The sequence below is a fragment of the Lasiosphaeria miniovina genome (genome assembly GCF_030549165.1).
Source record: "Lasiosphaeria miniovina strain SMH2392-1A chromosome Unknown B0T26scaffold_7, whole genome shotgun sequence".
Taxonomy (NCBI): Eukaryota; Fungi; Ascomycota; class Sordariomycetes; order Sordariales; family Lasiosphaeriaceae; genus Lasiosphaeria; species Lasiosphaeria miniovina.
This window is the reverse complement of record NW_026848226.1, coordinates 4,113,421-4,132,386: the sequence shown is the minus strand read 5'-3', so window position 1 is coordinate 4,132,386 and position 18,966 is coordinate 4,113,421. Positions and strand designations below refer to the sequence as shown.

General features: G+C 56.6%; 1 protein-coding gene across 1 annotated transcript; it reads left to right on the top strand.

Annotated features, from left to right (window-relative positions):
* Positions 1–7,029: 7,029 nt before the first annotated feature.
* On the top strand, positions 7,030–7,470 carry B0T26DRAFT_680680 (uncharacterized protein; the record flags this gene model as incomplete). Its single annotated transcript, XM_060440522.1, has 1 exon — positions 7,030–7,470. The coding sequence occupies one exon, from the start codon at positions 7,030–7,032 to the stop codon at positions 7,468–7,470; it is 441 nt and encodes a 146-aa protein (XP_060292206.1).
* Between the last annotated feature and the right edge of the window lie 11,496 nt (positions 7,471–18,966).

Genomic DNA, 18,966 nt, shown 5'->3' with positions numbered 1-18,966 from the left:
GCTCTAGAGATCTTTTCTTACATCTATACAACAGAGCTATCAGTTATATACCCGCTCATATCGCTCGAGTCAACCTCCTCTTCCTGTGGATCTAATAGCTGTAACTTCCTTGCCTCGTAATCCGCTATCTTCAGTTGCATGCTCTGTACCGGCACTTCGCAGTATATCCTACTCCGATCAAACGGCGACTCAAACATTAAGCCATCCAAGGTCTTGACCCTAGAAATTGCCACGTACAATAGGCCAGACGCGAACTCTGGCGCGGAGATATCATAAACCACCTTGTCGAGAGTGACGCCCTGTGACTTGTGTATTGTGATTGTGTAGCAAATAAGCAGTGGAAACTGCTCCCGGTAGCCAGTACCAGCCCCAAGAACAAACTCCTACCGAACCCTAAGGATAGGAACCACCAGCCTAACCCTATCACGAAGCTCTTCTCCGCTAGGTAGTAGGAACGGCGGCCCAGTATAGTTATCAAACGTAACCATAATAACCTGCGGTGGGTCCTCTAGCACGTTGGCGCCTTCAGCCCACGAGATGTCGTATACAGTACCCGGGGCACCGTTCACAAGCCCAACGTTGGCCCAGAGGTTCTTCGTTAGCATAACCCGGTAACCAATACAAAGAGGTAATCGTTTGATCAGGTTGCCAGCGTTAGAGGACTCGACTCTCTCTGCGCCTACGCCTTCGTGTTTTGCGTCTACCTGTACAACCGCCTTTCGTAGGCCTAGGAGGTGCTGATGGTTGTATTCGTTGACCTGCGTATTACAAACCACTCGACTGTTAGGGTCGTCTGTCTGTAAGGGAGCACGGGCTCCACAGAATGCTCGGGTTGGTAACTATGAAGATAGAACAAAGGGCAAGCTCCTATCGCACGGGTAATACAGCCAAATCGGAATGCCACTCAAAGTGTATGAGTGCAGTGAATGTGTATTGCTTGCTTGAAGAACCAAGCAAGAACTATCTAAGACCGTGGCTACGGTCGTCGTATATATCTATCTAAGGCGGACCAATCAGAGCGTTGGTCCTGGGTGATCAGTGCGGTCAGTGTGCTCAGTGCGGTCAGTTCTCTCACTGATCGCCCTGACCATACTGATCGTACTGACCGCCTCGTTATTGGCTGCACTCGAGGGAAGCGGGGAACTACCCCACTTCCTGGCGTCAGCCAATAACGGGAGGCTCCGTGCAGCCCCCTGCGAGCCTGAACCAGGATCGTAACACGATGCCTCTCCTCTCTAGGCTTCGTCCCGAAGCCAACGAACGCTGGCGACCGGAAACCCTAGAGAGTGAGTCCCTTCCTCCTTACAACGCCCTAACGGCGTATGGCTAGCCATGAGTTTCCTTCCTAAGAAAACGATTGCGAAAAGCACCTTGAGACGACAGAGGCGCGTCGCTACCCTATCCTTGGCTGAAGAGGCCATGCCTTCCTGTATGCGGTGTCGGGAGAAGTCCCTGACTTGCCGAGCTCCGCCGACCGCTAAGCGCTGTGCCGAGTGCACCCGCGTCGGGAACATGCGCTGCGATCTTGACGGACCTGACAGTAGGCCTCTTCTCCAGGGTGGGCGACGATAAGCTTATCGCCGATATATTGAATCAATAATTGTTATCGCCGATATTGACGATATCAGTAGTATATCCACGTGGGCCAGGTGGTGGGTGATTCAGCCGCTTAGCTGCATTTTAGCGCCAAAAAACGCCCGTGCGATCAGCACGTTAAAGGATCCTACCATATGCACTGTCGGCCCCGCCGAAGGAGGCCACGAAAAGAGTGCAAAAAGGGTCTTAAAAAAGGCCAAAAAATTCGAAGAAAAGGTTTAAAGGAGGGTTTTAATCGGGGCTCTAAAATGGCTCGAAAAGCAAGGTAAAAGGTGGTTTTATTTGCGAGTTATTTTGGCTTATGGCCCACAAGTCTTGCTTTGCGGCTGGCCCGTAGCTGCTTACAAAACTTGTCAATGGAGCAGCCAATTTGCTGCTGTTGAAGATGAACTATGCGGACGGCAGCTTCCTCGCTCGTACGCTGGGCTCGCACAATCCGCTGAACCTCCTTAACAACTTCGGACCGTAAAGAATACCACTGCAGTTCAGTCTGCCGGCCGGCCCGCCACCGGTTCCCCCATCTCCGATCAAGAGTAGCCACGGCCGGCCCGCCCTGGAGGCCAACAGTCCACTCACGCCAAAGGTCTGCCACCGTCCTGACTGCACGGCTCATACGGTACTGTGGCGGCTGTTCTTCTCCTCCTTCGACCGGTAGCCAGCTAATTGTGGGAGCCGGGCTGCAAAGGCGGCTAGTAGCAGAGCCATACTGGCTTTGTTCATCTGGGCCAGCTCCCGGCCTAGCCATAGGGCCAGCTCCCGGCCTAGCCATAGGGCCAGCTCCCGGCCTAGCCATAGGGCCAGCTCCCGGCCCATTTATAGGGCCAGTTCGTTGGCCCGCTTCGGCTAGGACCGGCTGTGGAGCGGTTGCTTGTATATGGACTGTAAGACCAGCAGAAAGGATATTGTGGAGCTTAACTGTCTGCTGCGACTGGGCCTCGATAAGCCGCATCTCGGTGGCTTGGAGCTTTGCTGTGAGCTCTAGGACCCGGGCCTCATTACGAGCATCGATCGATTTTAAGTAGTCTGATAGGACTGGAAGCGCTTGGGTTAACACAGCCAGTTGGCTGGGCCGCTCTTCTTCCTGTACGAAAGCAGCCACCTGCTTAGCGAATGGCTTATATCCCGGGTGTTGGAATACTGGGTGGCTCCAAACTGGGCTGTTCGGGAACCTATCCATCAGGACAGCTGAGTCTTGTAGAACTACCCCACGGAGGTAAAAAAGGAGGTTAGTAAAGCCCATAGCAGCTAGATCGTTAATTTGGCCAGGCCCTGGGCCAAACCGGCCTTGCCACTGGTCCAACTGCGGCCAAATCATCGAAAGGAGGTCGGCTGGCGGCGCCACGCCGGCCCTCCGGACCTCAAAGCATCCCATCTGCGGAGGATGGCCGGCCATATTACGCATAAACGTGCGGGGCAGGGAGTTGAGGTAACAGCCGATCATCTGCTCTTGGTTCCAACGGCCGGCCCGGCGGATTTGATCCTCGCTAACACCCTTCAATTCGGCCACCTTCGCTCCCGAGCTACGGCCGATGTGTGTCTTCTTTTGGGAGCTGATCCCGGCATACGAGAGGGCCCGGGCCGCCCACTCCCGTTGCGAGTTGTAGGAGAGACCTGCCGTCCGCCCCGTACTACTGCTCGTAATCAGGCGGATGTCGTACCACGCCGGCCGCTGGCTGAAGTCTGGGAACGGCTCTTCTGTAAGATCCCAGCGAAAAAGGAGGTAAAATGCGAGGCCGCTCAATGCACAAATCAGTGGCTTGCGGTTCCGTAGGGCCCCGGCTGTCTCGAGCCGGCCGTGCTGGTTGGTCTTCCCGGCCCGCGTCGTCATAATTAACGGCATACAAGGAGTAGGGCCTTCGTCCGGGAACTCAAAGGTAAATAGATCGGATAGCTCTAAAGCCCTCCGGTCGCCTCCACGTGTGAGCATATAGTGGCCAAGAAGCAGGTCGACAAGGGTCCGTAGGTGGCTCTCGGCTGGCCGGTGGCTGTATGTACCCACAGCTCGTGGCATATCGTCTCGAACTCCAGCTCCGTATAGCCATCCAGCAGAGTATCAGAACCTTTATCCGCATAGCTGGTCTTGGCCTGCTCGGCATCGCGCCGCTGTAAGGACTTGAGATAGTCCCGGACATTGTCTTCGCGTGGAGATGGGTGGATGTTCATACCGCGTGCCTTTTGCGTGCGGTAGAGATCCGTAATTGCCGTGATATAGCTACGGACCGATCGCCAGGCTAGCCGTGTCTCTTCTTGTGGGGTATCCACGGCCGCCTTCCGGCTTTTGGCTCGTAACGGCTGGCTGGTGACGCTCTTGGTGAGGAAGTAAAGGAGCTTGTCTTCTGTGACGGTATCCCCATCGTAATACTGCTGTAGCCTACAGAAATTTTGGAATTCCCGCTGCTTTGGCTCGTACGTAGAGATCGTATTCTTTGGCCGCATATTGTGGATTACCGAGAGGATGCTTTGCGCGTTGGCGCGTAGTTCTGCGTTGTTGTGTGCGTCGCGTTGCACGCGTCCCAAGCCTAGGACAGGGGGTAGGCCGCTAACCGTAATCACATCCCCACTCTGGCCGCCAGCCGGAGCCGTAGCCGGAGCCGGCTGCGCCGCCGGCGCCCTCTGTCGCTTGCGGGCCATAGTTAAAAAGAGGTCAATTGATCGATAAGATGCGCAGGAAGCTGGCTAGCTCTACGGCTAGCCGGCCAGACGTGGAGCGAGCGAGAGGCCTTATACGCATTCGAGCAGCTAACTCGCTGGCACGCCCCGCGGGCAGGCTGGTCAATAGGGGGCCACAGCGGCTCGATCAGCCAAGCTAGCCTAGTTACAGCGGCCTGTCTAACTGGGAAGCGCTGTAGCGCTAGCGTACTAGACCCAACTCAGCTGCGCAATCAGCTGAGTGGATGGAGAGACTGGGATCTAGGCTGCATTTGTGTGGTGGCCTGGTGTGGAGATCCCAAAATACGATAGGCCGGCGAGCGCAAGGTGGGGCACGGGCCATAGTCAGCCGGCTCAGCGAGAGCTCAGCGAGGGCTCGGATACCATCATCTTCATCGGCTACGCCTTGTAATATAGCTACGAAAGTGGCTCAACTACAAAATGTCCACTCCCTCGACACAAGATACCGAGGAATCTCTTGTATCTCAAGAAACTATTCAGTCAAGTCTACATGATCATCTTCGACAGCCACTATCGACTGAGCCTTCACACAAAGGCAAAAATCGTCTCTACTATTGCCAATACTGCCCTTGGTTTGGGCAAAGCACCACGAATGTACGACTTCACCTTCGCAAGCATGCTATCACCCTCGAAGCCCCATCTCGTACGGCATCTCAATCTCTTGATTCCTTATACAACAAGGCATCGGAAATCGATCAGACTTCTGAATTGGATACCCGAGTTATGAGGAAGATTCTCAACCAGAAAACCCTCAATGAAGCCCTTGTTGCTATGATTGTCACCCAAAATCTTCCCTTCCGGATTATCGAGAGCCCATTCTTTCGTGCCTTTTGTCAGGAGCTAAATCCTGAGGCTCAGAGTCTTATCTCATCACATTCGACGCTTAAACTACGGATTAGCAGCTCGTTCAATCTTCATAAAGATATTCTACGGAAGAAGCTCCAATCAGCGCTCTCAACAATCCACCTTGCTCTGGATATTTGGACTTCTCCAAATCACAAGCTATTCCTAGGGATTTGTGCTCAATTTGTGGATTTCGAAACCGAGGAATTAGCCAACGCCCTAATCGCTCTACCTTCTATTCCTTCACACCACTCTGAGGTCCAGCACGATATTCTCTTCCAAACTCTTCAGGATTTCGGAATCTATCACAAGATTGGGGCATTTATCGGCGATAATGCTACCTCTAATGACAAACTTTGTTTACTTCTCGATTCGAAGTTTGAAGAAGAAGGCCTCTATTGGAAGGCGTCAGGGAATCGAATTAGATGTACGGGGCATATTATCAACCTAGCAGTCCAAGCGTTTCTTTTCCAAAAGGATGAAGAAGAAGAAGATTTCGAATCGGGCTTCTTTCGCAATATCGGCCCCCTTGGAAAGCTTCATAATATCGGCATCCACATCCGTGGTTCAGTCTCTCGTACGAATCAGTTTAAAACTCTTGCCGGCCGGAATATTCCTCTCGATAATAGCACAAGGTGGAATAGCTGGTACGAGATGTTAAGAGTTGCACTGGAAAAGGAATCAGCCCTTTATCACCGCACAGTCAACTGCATGAGACAAGGCTGCAATATGGTCGCTGTATTCGTAGAATCTAAAGCTAAGGAAAGAAAGAAGAAAGGAAGTTTCTAAAGCTTGGGCAGGGCGCAGGGAAATAGGACGTGGGGTGCACGGGCCATCTAGTCTAGTGGGGTCCGGGTCGGGCCCACTATTCCAGAGTTGTCTGCACTTGCCGTGACACCCTTGATACCTATTCGAAAGCTTGGTACGAAGAGCTGAAGTCTGACTTTCTTTCTCCGCAAGATTGGGAGATTCTTCGATTTATCCAATCCATCCTTAAGCCGTTTTATTCAGCAACAAAAACTACTGAGGGAGATCATGCAACAATCGACCGAGTTCTTCTTGTTATGGATGCGTTGGTTCAGCATTATAGGAGGAGCCAGGAAACCTTCAAATCTAATCCCTTTATCTCTCAACGAATCCAAAAGAGCTGGCAGACTTTCCACAAATACTATGCCAAAACGGAAGATACTCCGTATTATGCTGCTGCGATTCTTTTCCATCCTTCGAGGAAGACTGAATATCTCAAGTATAATTGGGAGAAAAAATGGGTCAAGCCAGCAATCCAAGCGGTCAAAACGCTCTGGATCAACTTCAAAGGAGCAGAAAATAAACCACAGTCAGCTCTTCTGATTGAGAAGGAGAGGAGCCAAGATCAGAATCCGAATCCGAATGATGATTTGGATACCTTAATGCGAGGTCTTGAGAACTTTCCAAGGCCACCAAGCAAAGATGAACTTGAAGAGTACTTGTCAGAGCCACCTCGTCAAATCGAAGGATCATCTCTCTATTGGTGGCTCCGTATAGAGCAACGAAGACGCTGGCCGAAGCTATCTCAATTGGCAATCAACATCCTATCAATCCCGGCAATGAGTGCTGAGCCGGAAAGGGTCTTTTCTGGGGCTCGTCGTACGATAACGTGGGAAAGAATGCGACTAGGAGAAAGTACAGTGGAAATGCTTGAATGCTTGAAGCATTGGATTAGGTCAGGGCTTACGGGGGAGCCAGGATGTATTCGAGAACGAGTTGTGGAGGTTGAGGCGGAGATAGATTGATAGCTGACTAAGCATTATCAATGTTATCGATATTTATCGACGATATCGCACGATTATCGGCGATAAGCGATATTTATCGTTGCCCCAGCGATAATATTTCGCCCACCCTGCGAGTCTTCTCCGGCCCTAGCGCATTCCTCGTCTTAACATGCTCCTAGTCCGCGCTCTTCAGTACGAGCGTGCCCAAATCGAAATTGCGGTGGAGGAAGCCATTTCTCTGGACGAGGAGGCTGCCTCCCTTCAAGCCGCGGCGGCCGCAGAGTTCGCTGAGCGGAGCGCTGCTCTCGCTGCGGAATTTGCCGCGAAAACTGCTGCTGCTGCCGAGAAAGGCAGGATTGCGACTGCCCGTCGCCGCCGCGCTCAGCGTCAACGCGTTGCCTTTCAGGCCAAAATTTCGAAGATCGTGGCCCACGAGGACATTGCCATTGCGGAGCTGGAGGAGGAGGAGCGTAACGAAGAGGCGCGCCTTGCTCTCGAGGCCGCCCTGGTCGATACTCCTGCTGCCGCCGACTGGGGGCAACCGGGGGTCGATTACGAGTTCGACTTCCGGACCCCTGAGCCTCTGCCTGCTCCCTCCGCAAGTGGTTGACCGCCACTTGTTTTTCCTTGTTCCGGGTCGGGTCTGACAGCGCGATTCCTTTCCCTATCTGCGTGCCCGCGTTCGGCGCCTTGGAGCTACCTTCGCGAGCTCCTTACGCCGATCCGGATTTTGCTGGTGGAACTCTTGGATCTTTTCTGGGCAACTCAATAGTGAAACTGGTTCCCACGAGTTCTCCTCATTTCCACAGTCGAGCCACTTAATAAGATACTGAAGCTTTCCTCGTACGAGTCGTGAATCCAAAATCCGCTCGACGTCGTATTCTTCCTCGAAGTCCTCGACTTCGACATCCTCTTCCAGCCGTGCATTCTCGGGTGCTGGTTCCAAAAGTGAAATGTGAAAGACGTTGGTCCTCAGCTTCATCGAGCTAGGTAGTGAAAGTGCGTAGTTGGAAGTCGCAACCTTTCTCTCAATCTTGAACGGTCCAATCCTCTTGAAGTCCAGCTTCTTACTTGGCCGTTTTGTCGTCAAAAATTTCGTAGAGAGATAAACTTTATCCCCCTCCTCTAGGCGAGGTCCTTCGAGCCTGTGCTTGTCGTAGTACTCCTTCATGTGCTGGCGTACTAACTCGAGTCTCCCTTGAAGGTAAACGTGGAGTTCCTTGACCCGATCCGCAACCACTCTTGCACGGGGTGCCAGCGCTGCCGTCAGACCAGATTATCAGATCAATTTACCAATCAATTCAAACAAACAATCGGGATTTTTGGAACTGTCAGATCAAACAAATCAGATATCGGCCGGGCTTATTTGACAGATATAACAGATATCTAAGGCTGTTCAGAGCCCGGATTTAGACGTTTTTCCGGCGCCGTTGGTGTTTTGGACCGGGGTTCAGGACCCCTGACCGGTCATCCCTGGCCTGCTGAACCAAGCCAGGGTCAGCAAATTCTGTTCTTCCGGACCCGACGGAAGCTGTTCCAAACATCCTGACTGCCCAGACGATGCTATTCCAAGCATCCTGACTGCCCGAACGAAGCTATTCCGACTCTCCGACCCTCCTTATGTCATCTGCTCCCATCTCTGCCTTCGCGGCTATACAGGCCCGGCCTCCTTCCATCTCCAAGCAATTTGCTGCAGCGTCAAGTACGATTCCTGCTGACGATGCCTCTGTCTCTGATCTAGTCAAGATTTCCTGGAAGAATCGACGTTTCATCCCGACCGGAGTCATCCACACCCAGAAATCCCGCGGCAGACGCAGCTGGATAGCAGATTACGGTTTCTTCATGACCGAGCTCGAGCTAGATAACCGACTGAAGCAAACCGTGTGGTGCTGTGGGACTTGTGACGCCCGGGGCCAGCCTCAGTTCTTCGTTGCTTCATCTACATCTTCCTCCATCGAACATCTCTTCAAGAAACACTCCATCGTCGATCCGGAACAGTCAGAACAGCAGCAACAGCAGGGCCCCAACGTCCTCAAGATGCAATCAACAGCCGCCCGGCGAAGGCCTGCCTCTGCCCTTGCTATTCCTCGAACAAGGATTGACCGGCTGAAGGAGCTGTGTGCCTACTTCGTCATTAACTCGAGCCTTCCCTTCGCGATATTCGAGGACCCCTATCTACAAGACCTGCTCGTTCAATTCAACCCAGCTTTGCAACAGCAAGTGCCATTTGGTCGGACTGCAATTAGGAACGAGATCGAGGCTCTCTTCCTAGCACGCAAACAGGTGGTCCGGAAGGCGATTCTGAATGCTAAGACGGCTATACACTTCAGCTTCGATCTCTGGACGTCTCCAAATCGACTAGCCTTCATCGCCATCATCGTCCACTACCTTGACGGAACCTATCAGCCTGCGAAGCGGATGATTGCCTTCAAGCAGCAGTCAGGAACCCATGCCGGCCTGAATCTCGCTGAGACGTTGATTGGGGTCATCCAAGATTGGGGCTTTGGAGAGCGGTTGGGTGTAGCGATCTGTGATAACGCCACGAACAACGATACCTGTTTACAATCCCTCTACAGCCGGTTGTTCCCCCATTGGGATCGCGATGCTATTCGGAGTCGAAGAATGCGCTGCTTCGGTCACATCCTCAACCTAGCAGCTAAAGCCTTCCTCTTTGGCGATCGGGCAGATGAATTCGAACAACAGGCTGAAACCCTCGAGGCCCTAGAAGTAGACGAGCTAGATGCCACCCACTGGCGCACTAGGGGACCCATTGGAAAGCTCCACAACATCGTCAGATTCATCCGAGCGTCTCCCCAACGAAGCGAGGCTTTCAGGAAGACCGAACGGGATGACCGGTCGATCCAAGGGAGCTTCTTGCTGGCCGAAGCAACAACCAAAGAGCTGGAGCTGAACCAGAATAATGCTACGAGGTGGAATTCGACTTTCCTGATGATTGAGAGGGCATGTCTATTACGGAATACCATCGAGAACTACCTAACGGACCTCGACCTCGACCGGACCGCAACTAACAAGGTCTCTGCTGAAGATCGTCTTTCCTTAGAGGACTGGCGGCTCCTTGCAGAGGTTCAGGAGATCCTGACGCCCTTCTACAGGCTCACGATGATTACCCAAGGCCAGGGTCAGCTTCACGAGGTCCTCACGGGCATGGAATACGTCCTTGATAAGCTTGAGCGGTGGAAGCAGCTATATATTGATGAATCTCTCAATCCGGCAGTAGCAACAGAACCGGTTCGGCCACCAACCCGCAGCCGGCCTTTGCAACGTAACAGAGCAGCCATCGAACCTGGGTTTACTTCCCGCTTTAACGAAGAAGCCCTCCCGGACCACACGAGGCTGGTTTATACTAATCTTGCTGCTGCTCGGGCAGCAGGCAACTTCGATAGCCTTGGAGCCCAGCAACGGTCCTTCCTTCGAAGTGGGATCAACAACGCATGGCTAAAGCTCAACCACTACTATACATCGATTGGAGAGTCATCCTTATTTACATCAGCCGTCATTCTACATCCCGGGCTCGGGCTTGGGTGGCTCGAGAACGTCTGGACCGCTCCAGAGCAGGTTATCTGGATTAGCGATGCTAAAAGGGCTCTCAAGGCTTACCTCGAGGCCTACTACCCTGAAGCCAACGAGCAGGGGAGCCGCTCGCCCTCTGCAGAGCCGGAACCAGTTGGACAGGGCCCTCCGAAGAAACGGAAGGTCGAATTGGAAGAGGCAAGGCAGTGGATTGCCCAGAGGTGTCCCCAGCTCTCTCAGACGGCTTCGGAGCTTGAGGTCTACTTCAGGACGCCTCGAGAGAACACGGAAGATCCGATTCAGTGGTGGAGGGACCACCAGGCTACCTACCCTCGTCTTAGCTGCCTTGCGTTGGACCTACTAGCCATCCCAGCTATGGCCGATGATTGTGAGAGAGCATTCAGCATCGCGAAGCTGACCGTGACGTCTCAGAGGCACAGCCTGAGCAGCGAGGCTATTGAGTATTGTCAGTTGCTGAAGAACTGGTTGTATGAAGACGAAAGCCGCGGCCAGCAGCAGCTGCAGCAGCTGCAGGAAGAATAGCAGCCGTTGGGATGTGGTAAGCCCAGAACACCAAGAATCGGGGTCGCGATGCTATTTCGGTGGCTGGAATAGCCTCACGGCGGTCAGCAGGGGTCCTGATATCAGACACTACCAGACATATCAACTAAACAGTCAATCAATCAGATTTCGGGCCCGAATTCCCTTTCAGATCAGATGGGCACCCTATATTTGATCTGATTGATCTGACGGCAGCGCTGCGGGGTGCGCTTGGTGCTTCCGCAGGTGGTCCCTGCCTAAGATCCGCGTCGTGCTTGAAGAGGTTGAAGAAGGGTGTGGTTCCGGTAGCTTCCAGAACCGCGGTGTTGTAACTGAACTCTGCGCTTGGTAAGAGGTCAACCCAGTCATCTTGTTCAAAGTTGACGTAGATCCTGAGGTAGGTTTCCAGGATTTGGTTGAGCCGCTCTGTCTGCCCATCGGTTTGCGGGTGGTGTGATGTTGAAGGCTTGCCTCTCGTCATCATTTCTTCCGTAAGACTCTTCCAGAACTTGGAGACGAATAGCTTGTCTCGGTCTGTGATGATCTCTCTTGGCCAACCGTGCTTTGACCCGATGTGCTTCCAAAAGACCTTGGCGAACCGTGCGGTATCCCAAGTCTCTTTGAAGGGTACGAAGTACGAGTACTTCGTGAATCTGTCCACAATTACCCAAACAGCGTCGTAGACCACGTCCGTAACTGGGTCCTTCGAGGGTGGTAGTTTGGTGATGAAGTCCATTGTGATTGAACTGAATGGATCTTCGGCGACTGGCAGTGGTTCCAAGAGCCCGTACGGCATGTGCCGTTTTGCCTTGCTCTTGTTGCACTCCTCGCATTCTTCTAGTACTTCCTTCACCCGAGTTCTGATCTTGGGGAAGTCGTACCACTGATCAGTGAGAGAACTGACCGCACTGAGCACACTGACCGCACTGATCACCCAGGACCAACGCTCTGATTGGTCCGCCTTAGATAGATATATACGACGACCGTAGCCACGGTCTTAGATAGTTCTTGCTTGGTTCTTCAAGCAAGCAATACACATTCGCTGCACTCATACATTTTGAGTGGCATTCCGATTTGACTGTATTACCCGTGCGATAGGAGCTTGCCCTTTGTTCTATCTTCATAATTACCAACCCCAGCATTCTGTGGAGCCCGTGCTCCCTTACAGACAGACGACCCTAACAGTCGAGTGGTTTGTAATATAGGGTCGCCGACTTTGACGATAATAGCCGACGAGTCGGGGACGACGGAAAATATGAGGGGCGTTATTTTATATCTTGCTGCGCCGGGGAGCCAAAAATGGATGGGGAAGTAAAACGGTTTCCTGGATTGCGGCTTTTCAAGACTAACTGCCCGCGAGGGGGTTCGGGGTCGCGGCTACGCAGTATTCATTGGTTAGAGGGTGCTAGCCCGCGCTGAGGTACTAAGTACCTAGCTGTGACCCAGCGTCCCATACTGTCGAGGCCCCCGAAAATGGCGGCACTGCCCTGCCAAATTCGGCCGTCACAACAGCAAGTTTTGTATTTGGTATGTAAAATGCCGTATTCCATGGCAGCCACCCAGCGCCCTACCGGGTACTAAGAAAGTTTTTGCTTATAGGATGCGGAAAATAAGTGTCCAGGGATCGAAAAGCTGGACAAAGCGGTCGCGAAAGGTCACCCTGTCAATCAGGGCGGTCCTTTCGGAAATGAAGCCATCCTACCAGAGCCGCCGGCGCCGAAGACAAAGACGACAGCCCTGAGCGGCACGATCCACCGGGACGCGCGGCGTTAATATTCACAGTTCGAACTAGCCGAGCCGAGCCTAGAAAAGCAGGATGAACAGGATGAACAGGACGAAGAAGAGCTGGAGTTTGACTCGGACTGCATCGTCGTCAATATAGGGCCAAGCCCAAACAAAGGTCGGAAGAGGAAGGCAACACAACAGAAAGGAAAAGGGAAAAAAAGAAAGATAACGGAGAAAGCGAGCAAGCCTGCCCGGGCGAGCTACATTGAGACCCGGTTCCTAATCCTCGCCTCTTTAACATAGAGGTAGCGGAACGGCGGGGCCGCAGGGCTCAACACCGGCGCTTTGGGAGACTACAGCTCATACTAAAGAGGAGAATGACTGCTTCGATTCCGGGGATGAAGATGACCCTTATCCTGAAAGACGGGCGGCGAGGGTAACCAGGTTGACATAGACTAGGTTGCTAGATTGGTGGACTCAATACCAAGGAATTGCATCACCATGTCAACAAATTAGGATTCAACAGATCATTCAGGCAACTGGGCGCCTGCCCTAAAATTTGGCTAGTTTACGTACAAATCCGGGCCTCAGAGTTGCCATTTGCAAGTTGCCTTTATTTCGAGGCTGACTCAACAACGAAGAAATCGTCAAAATGGAAAACGCCACGGTAAACGCGTTTTCAGGGCTTTGAAAGGCTTTGACGGCTGCAACGCTATTGGCCCGGGCTTCCTTTAACTTCCTTAGTACCCGGTAGGGCGTTGAGTGGCTGCCGTGGAATACGGCATTTTACAATACAAGAAGCGGCCCCTGCGTTGGCAGTTGCCAAGGACCCGCAGGTAGGCGGTAGGTGGGTGCGCGCATCAAAGCTCTTAAAGAACGCCAAGATTCCCCACCACTTCAGCCTGCCAATGCAGGGTTCATTGAGTGGATTGGCACAAGCCCCTTTGCCGGATACAGCTAGGTTACCAGCCTAGAACTAACCCCTCATTGGCCGGCTGACTCACCGCTGGCGCCAAGGTCAAGAAGCGGGCATGCGCATCTTCAATTTCAGTATTTCTGTGCCTGTTGTTATATTACTCCTTCCGATCCAGTCTCACAGCCTCTTCCCACATTCCACCTTCAAGTCTGCCATCCCACACAGACATTTGAACAGCAAATTAGCCGCCCACCCAACTTCACAATGGTAGCACTCGGCGCCACACTCAACCATGATCTCCGCACGGGCACCCCCAAGCAAGTCGCAACCTGTCTGGAGGCGGCACTAGCCCGCGAGACGGATACCGCGCAGCTGACATCGCACCTGCTGCGGGCCATCAAGACGGGCGCCATCCCCCCATCCGTCTTTCGAATCTACCTGCAAATCAACGGCGAGCCCGAGCCCCTAGTGGCCGCCCTCGGCCAGACCCACAGTGCCTTTGTCCGCGCCAGGGCAATTCAGTACCTGCCCACCCCGTTGACGTCGGAAACACACTTCAAGCCCACATGGACTGCCCTCGGGGGCGCGTCTGGTATTGCCGCCCTCATGCGCGAGTTCAGCGTCACCCACGTTGATGCCCTGTGTCGCGCTCTGGGGCGCACGTGCGGCGCTTCTGGGGCTAGGACGCAGAGGGAAGAGGGCCTGTCGGAGCTATTCAAGTTGCTCTACCACCCCAACCCTACCAATGAGGCTGAGGCCACTGCCGACCCAAGACCCCTCCAAAAGTCGTACATGCGCTTCGTCAGGGCCTGCTCGCCCGACGTGTGCTTAGACTATATCGACGACGACGGCTTCTCGGCAAAGGACGCCCGCAGCTGCCTCGACGCACACGCCCAAGTGTTCCAGCAGCAACAGCTCGATGCCTGCTTCTCGCCAAAGCCCGCCTCGGGCCCTGCCGGCCGTCTGGACCTGGATATGGCTTTGCTCAAGCCCGCTGTTGCTCGGAACAGGAGGTTCACGCTTACTGCGCTGGAGCGGATTCTCGAGTTTGACGCCGTCGACCTCAAGATTGACGCAAGAGAGTTCGTGTCTGATCTCGTGCTCCCGCTACTGCGAAACCTGCGGAAGAAGACGGGATCAGGCGAGCTCAACAGCCGCGCCTGGGACTTGGTCCTCCGCTGCTTCGAGCGATGGCCTCGGCTGGTGGTCGAGCCGACTGCAATGATGCGGCTTGTAGCCGAATGGTGGAGCTACTCGACTAGCGAGCCCCGACGCCAGCACGCCTCTCTCGTGATGCAGACGCTGCTGAAACTCGCACCCAGTGCTGTCACAATCGACAAACTGGCCGACTTCGTGGCGAAGACCAAGCCCGACTGCCACCGCAGAGCCGAGCTCTTGTGCTTGTTGTTCCGAGTCCAGACGGGCGTCGACATCGCTTCGCCCACCGACTCCAACAAGCAGGGGCTGGAAACCCTCAAACTCCAGCTCTCCAACAAACTCTTCACCATGATAGCCTACAAGCAGGCGCTCGCGTTCCTGGATCTGCTCATTGAAGCGCAGCCACTCCAGACGTTCCTCCAGGCTTCAGGGCGCCGGTCCATCCTCTCGCAGGCCGCCGACCCCGACACCCCGTCCCAAGGCGACGTCCCAATCCTGCGTGCCTTCCTCGTCAGGGCATCCGGGCACGAAGACGCCTCGAACGGCAGCTGGGAGTCCCACGTCGAGAGCCTCGTCAAGGCGCGAACGGCAAAAGCCAACAGCAACCGCGACTGGTCCGGGCGCTTCTTCTGGGCGCAGTCCGCCCTCTTCCTGGCCATCGCGCACGGCTCGCTCGAGCTCTACCGTAAAACCCTCGTCTGGGCGCGGCGCTTCGACAAGGATCCGCAGACAGTGACGGCGCTGTACCAGGCGAGCACGGTGCGGACGCGCGAGGGCGTCGACCTGCTCTGCGGCATCTCTGCCGAGCCGCGCAAGTGCACCAAACCACTCGCCGCCGTGGCGGACGACATCGCCACGGCGCACACGATCATCCTGCACCTGCTCGACACGGCGGCCGCCGCGCTGCGCGAACCCAGCGCTACGCCTGCGCACTGGGCTGCACTCGTGCCGCTGATCTCAGACGTGGTGGAGCGCCGCCTCGAGCACGCCAACGCCCTGCAATCGCACCGCGGCCTGTCGGACGACGCCGTGTACGAGCTGGTCTGGGCGCCGACGCTGCGCATGCTGGTCGCGGCCGAGACGTTTGCGCTGCGCGAGGAGCACGCGCGGTTGGGTTTCGGCGAGAAGCGTGGCCTGCTCCGGTTCGACAAGCCGCTGGCCGGCCTCGGCGCGCCCGCGTGGCGGTTCCTCGACGACCTCGCCCGCGCGCGCGACGATATCTACCGCCAGGCGCGCGCCGCGAGACGCCCCGCCGTGCTCACGCTGCCCGCGCCGTGGCCCAGGGGGCTGCCGACACAGTCGCTGTGCAGGTTCACGTTCGCGGACCACCGCCACAGGCTGCCGTACGTTGTTTCGCGCGCCGAGGCGGTCATCTTCGCCGCGCCCGAGACCATGCTGCGCGCGCCGCCCGCCGCAGAGGACAGGGAGACGGCGGAAGCCATCGGAGGCTTTGTCGAGGACTTCAAAGCGTGCTTCGAGCTGTACGTCAACGGGCACGACGAGGGGCCGGCTGCGCGCGACGCCCGCGTATTGCGCGCGTGGCAGCACGCGATGCGCGCGCTGACGGGCGACAGGATGAACGCGGACGAGGCTGTCAGGTTCTGGCGCGAGGCCTTGTTCACGGGCGGCGCGGGCACCTCCGTCGTGCGCCTGCCGATGTGCGCTGTGCCGCCGGCGGCCTGGCCGGAGTTCCCGCAGCCCGACGATGCCAGGGGCCCAACCGAGTGGAACCCGGACCCGAACGAGGCGAGCGCGTACGGAGGACCCGAGCGGCGGGACTTGCCACCGGCGTGTATTGACTCGCTGATTTTCACAAGTAGTGAATACACGGACCGGGGAGACGGCTTCCAGGGCGCGAACGGCTCGCGCTTCTACCCGCTCAAGAAGAGCGTGGCCTGTCGCCAGAAGCCAGCGAGTATTTGGCGGCTGGTCCCTTGGGAGAGTCGCACGACGGGCGCGATCGACGACGCCTACGTAGCGGCCGCTGTGCTAGCTCTCAACAGCGTGTTCGGGCTCGACAGGACTCTGCTGCTGACGCCATACCCGAGCGCAGATGACGCGCGGTTCCCGGCGCTCTTCCTGGCTGACGAGTTTCTCGAGAAGAAGGGGCTGTCAGCCGCGGCTCAGTCCGAACGCTGGACGCCGCACACCCCGATTCGCTTTCTCGGGGGCTTGGTCTCGAGGGTCCCTGCCCAGCTGCTTTCCCGCCTGGCCTCGTCGGGGTTGCAGCGGCTGGTGGCCGACGGCGACAAGGCGGACCCCAGCATCGCCATGGAGCTCATCAGTCTGCTGTCGCACAGCGACCGGCCGGCGCTTGCGTGTCCCCTGATCCGCAGCGTTGTTCTGGATAGGGCCAATGACAGTGCCTGGCACCGCAAGCTGTTCAGCGCTGGCTTCTTCTCGCGCCTGTCGACTTCCGAGGCCAAGGCGTTTCTCGAGGACATGGCGGCGGCCATGATCGAGCGCATGCGGCTACAGGCAAACCGCAGCCCAGCTCCGGACCCCTCGCCGCCTACAGATGCTGCGGCTACGGCTGCGGCTGCGGCTGCTGCTGCTGCTGCCCCCAGCCAGCCCCAGGCACCCTTTGTCAAGGTCACGACGGTCAAAATGCTAGCCCAGGTGCTGAACGGCTACGGCTCTCGCTTCGTCGACAACGACACGGCGTGCGCGGTGCTGTCGAACATCCTGCAGCGCGCCAAACACGTCGACATCAAGCTCGCCGTGGCCGGGAGCCTGGTCGAGGCCTTCAACAGCTGCGGCTCGGACCCGTTCCGGCGCACAATCGCGGCCGCGCTCGAGGAGCACGCCGTGCCCATCGCCGCGTCGCTCGACGAGCGCCAGGCCATGACGGAGTCCGACTGGGCGCAGGCCGCTGCCGACCCCGCCGCCGACCTCCCCGAGATTTCGAAGTTGTCCCCCGTGTCCGAGCACCGGCCCATGTGGAGCCTGCTGTGGAGGGCCAGCCGGCGGCAGCGCACTTTCGCCCCGTGGAAGGGCAAGCCGGCCACGCAGCTCTACGCCAAGATGCTTGAGGGGTCCGCAGCGAACAACAAGCGGTGGATGGCGCTGTTCGTGGCCAAGCACGGCTTTGCCGTCCCCGCAGGCGCCTTGGACAAGTTGCCGGCCGTCCCCGCCGACCCGGCCGAGCTGTCGATGACGGTGCCCGAAATGCCGGCGACGCACTTTGCCGCGCTCGAGCAGCTCGTCATGGCGAACCTGGCGCCGCCGCCGTGGCTGGCCGCCGTCAACCGCGCCGTCGCCGACAACGCGCCGCTGGCCCTGTCCAAGCCCGGCAGGCACTGGCTGGCCTGCTGGGGGAATTCTGGGGTGGCGGCGTTCGACAAGCTCGGCCTGAACCGCATGGTTAACGCCTTGCGGTGGCGCCCGAAGGACTGGGCCACTCAAGACGCCACGTCGGACACGACGCTGGACATGGTCCGCAGCTTCTTGCTGGCGCTCGCCGAGGCCGCTGTCTTCTACACGCCATCATCACCAAATCCGTCCTCGCCCATCTTCGGCCCGCAGCAGCAGCAGCAGCAGCAGCAGCAGCAGAACGACACATCGCTCGACGTCGTCGCGGCGCTAGTCAAGCAACTCTCGGTCTCCTTCACGAGCCGAAACCACCATCCAGAATGGGACTCTGTGGGCTCTGGAATCCTACAACACATTGTCGCGCGAATCAACGCACTTCGCGGCTCGTCCACGTGGCAAGAGGATCTGCAGCGTGCACCGGCGTCGCTGCCCGACACGCTGCTGATCCGCGCCGAGATGCTGCGCTCGCCGACGGACGACCGGCACGACTTCGACCGCAAGCCCGAGGCCGTGCAGGCGACGGAGCGTGACGCGGACATTCGCGCGTTCGTTGCGCAGGTGCGCGCGCTGGTCGATGAGTTGGTGCAGCGTGACGGCGGCGCGCCGTATCATGTCCCGTGGGCGCGGCTGAAGGCGGTCGTGCTGAGCAGGCCTGCCAGGAAGGATCTGCTGCGCGTCGCGCTGGAGCTTGTGCGCGGCGAAGGAGGTGATGGGGATGTTGATGGCGGGAGTGATGAGGTGTCGAGCATGGCCGAGTTTTTGAGGATCGAGCTAGCCCACGACATGCTTCGCCTGGGGGAAGACCCCAGAGATGGGAGTGTGTTGCGGAGGGTCGATGCGGTGCTGCTGCGCTGGGAGCGAAGCCGTGTGGAGTATGTAAGGGAAAGCGCGCGAGAGACGATGCGGGTGTTGCGACGACAGAGT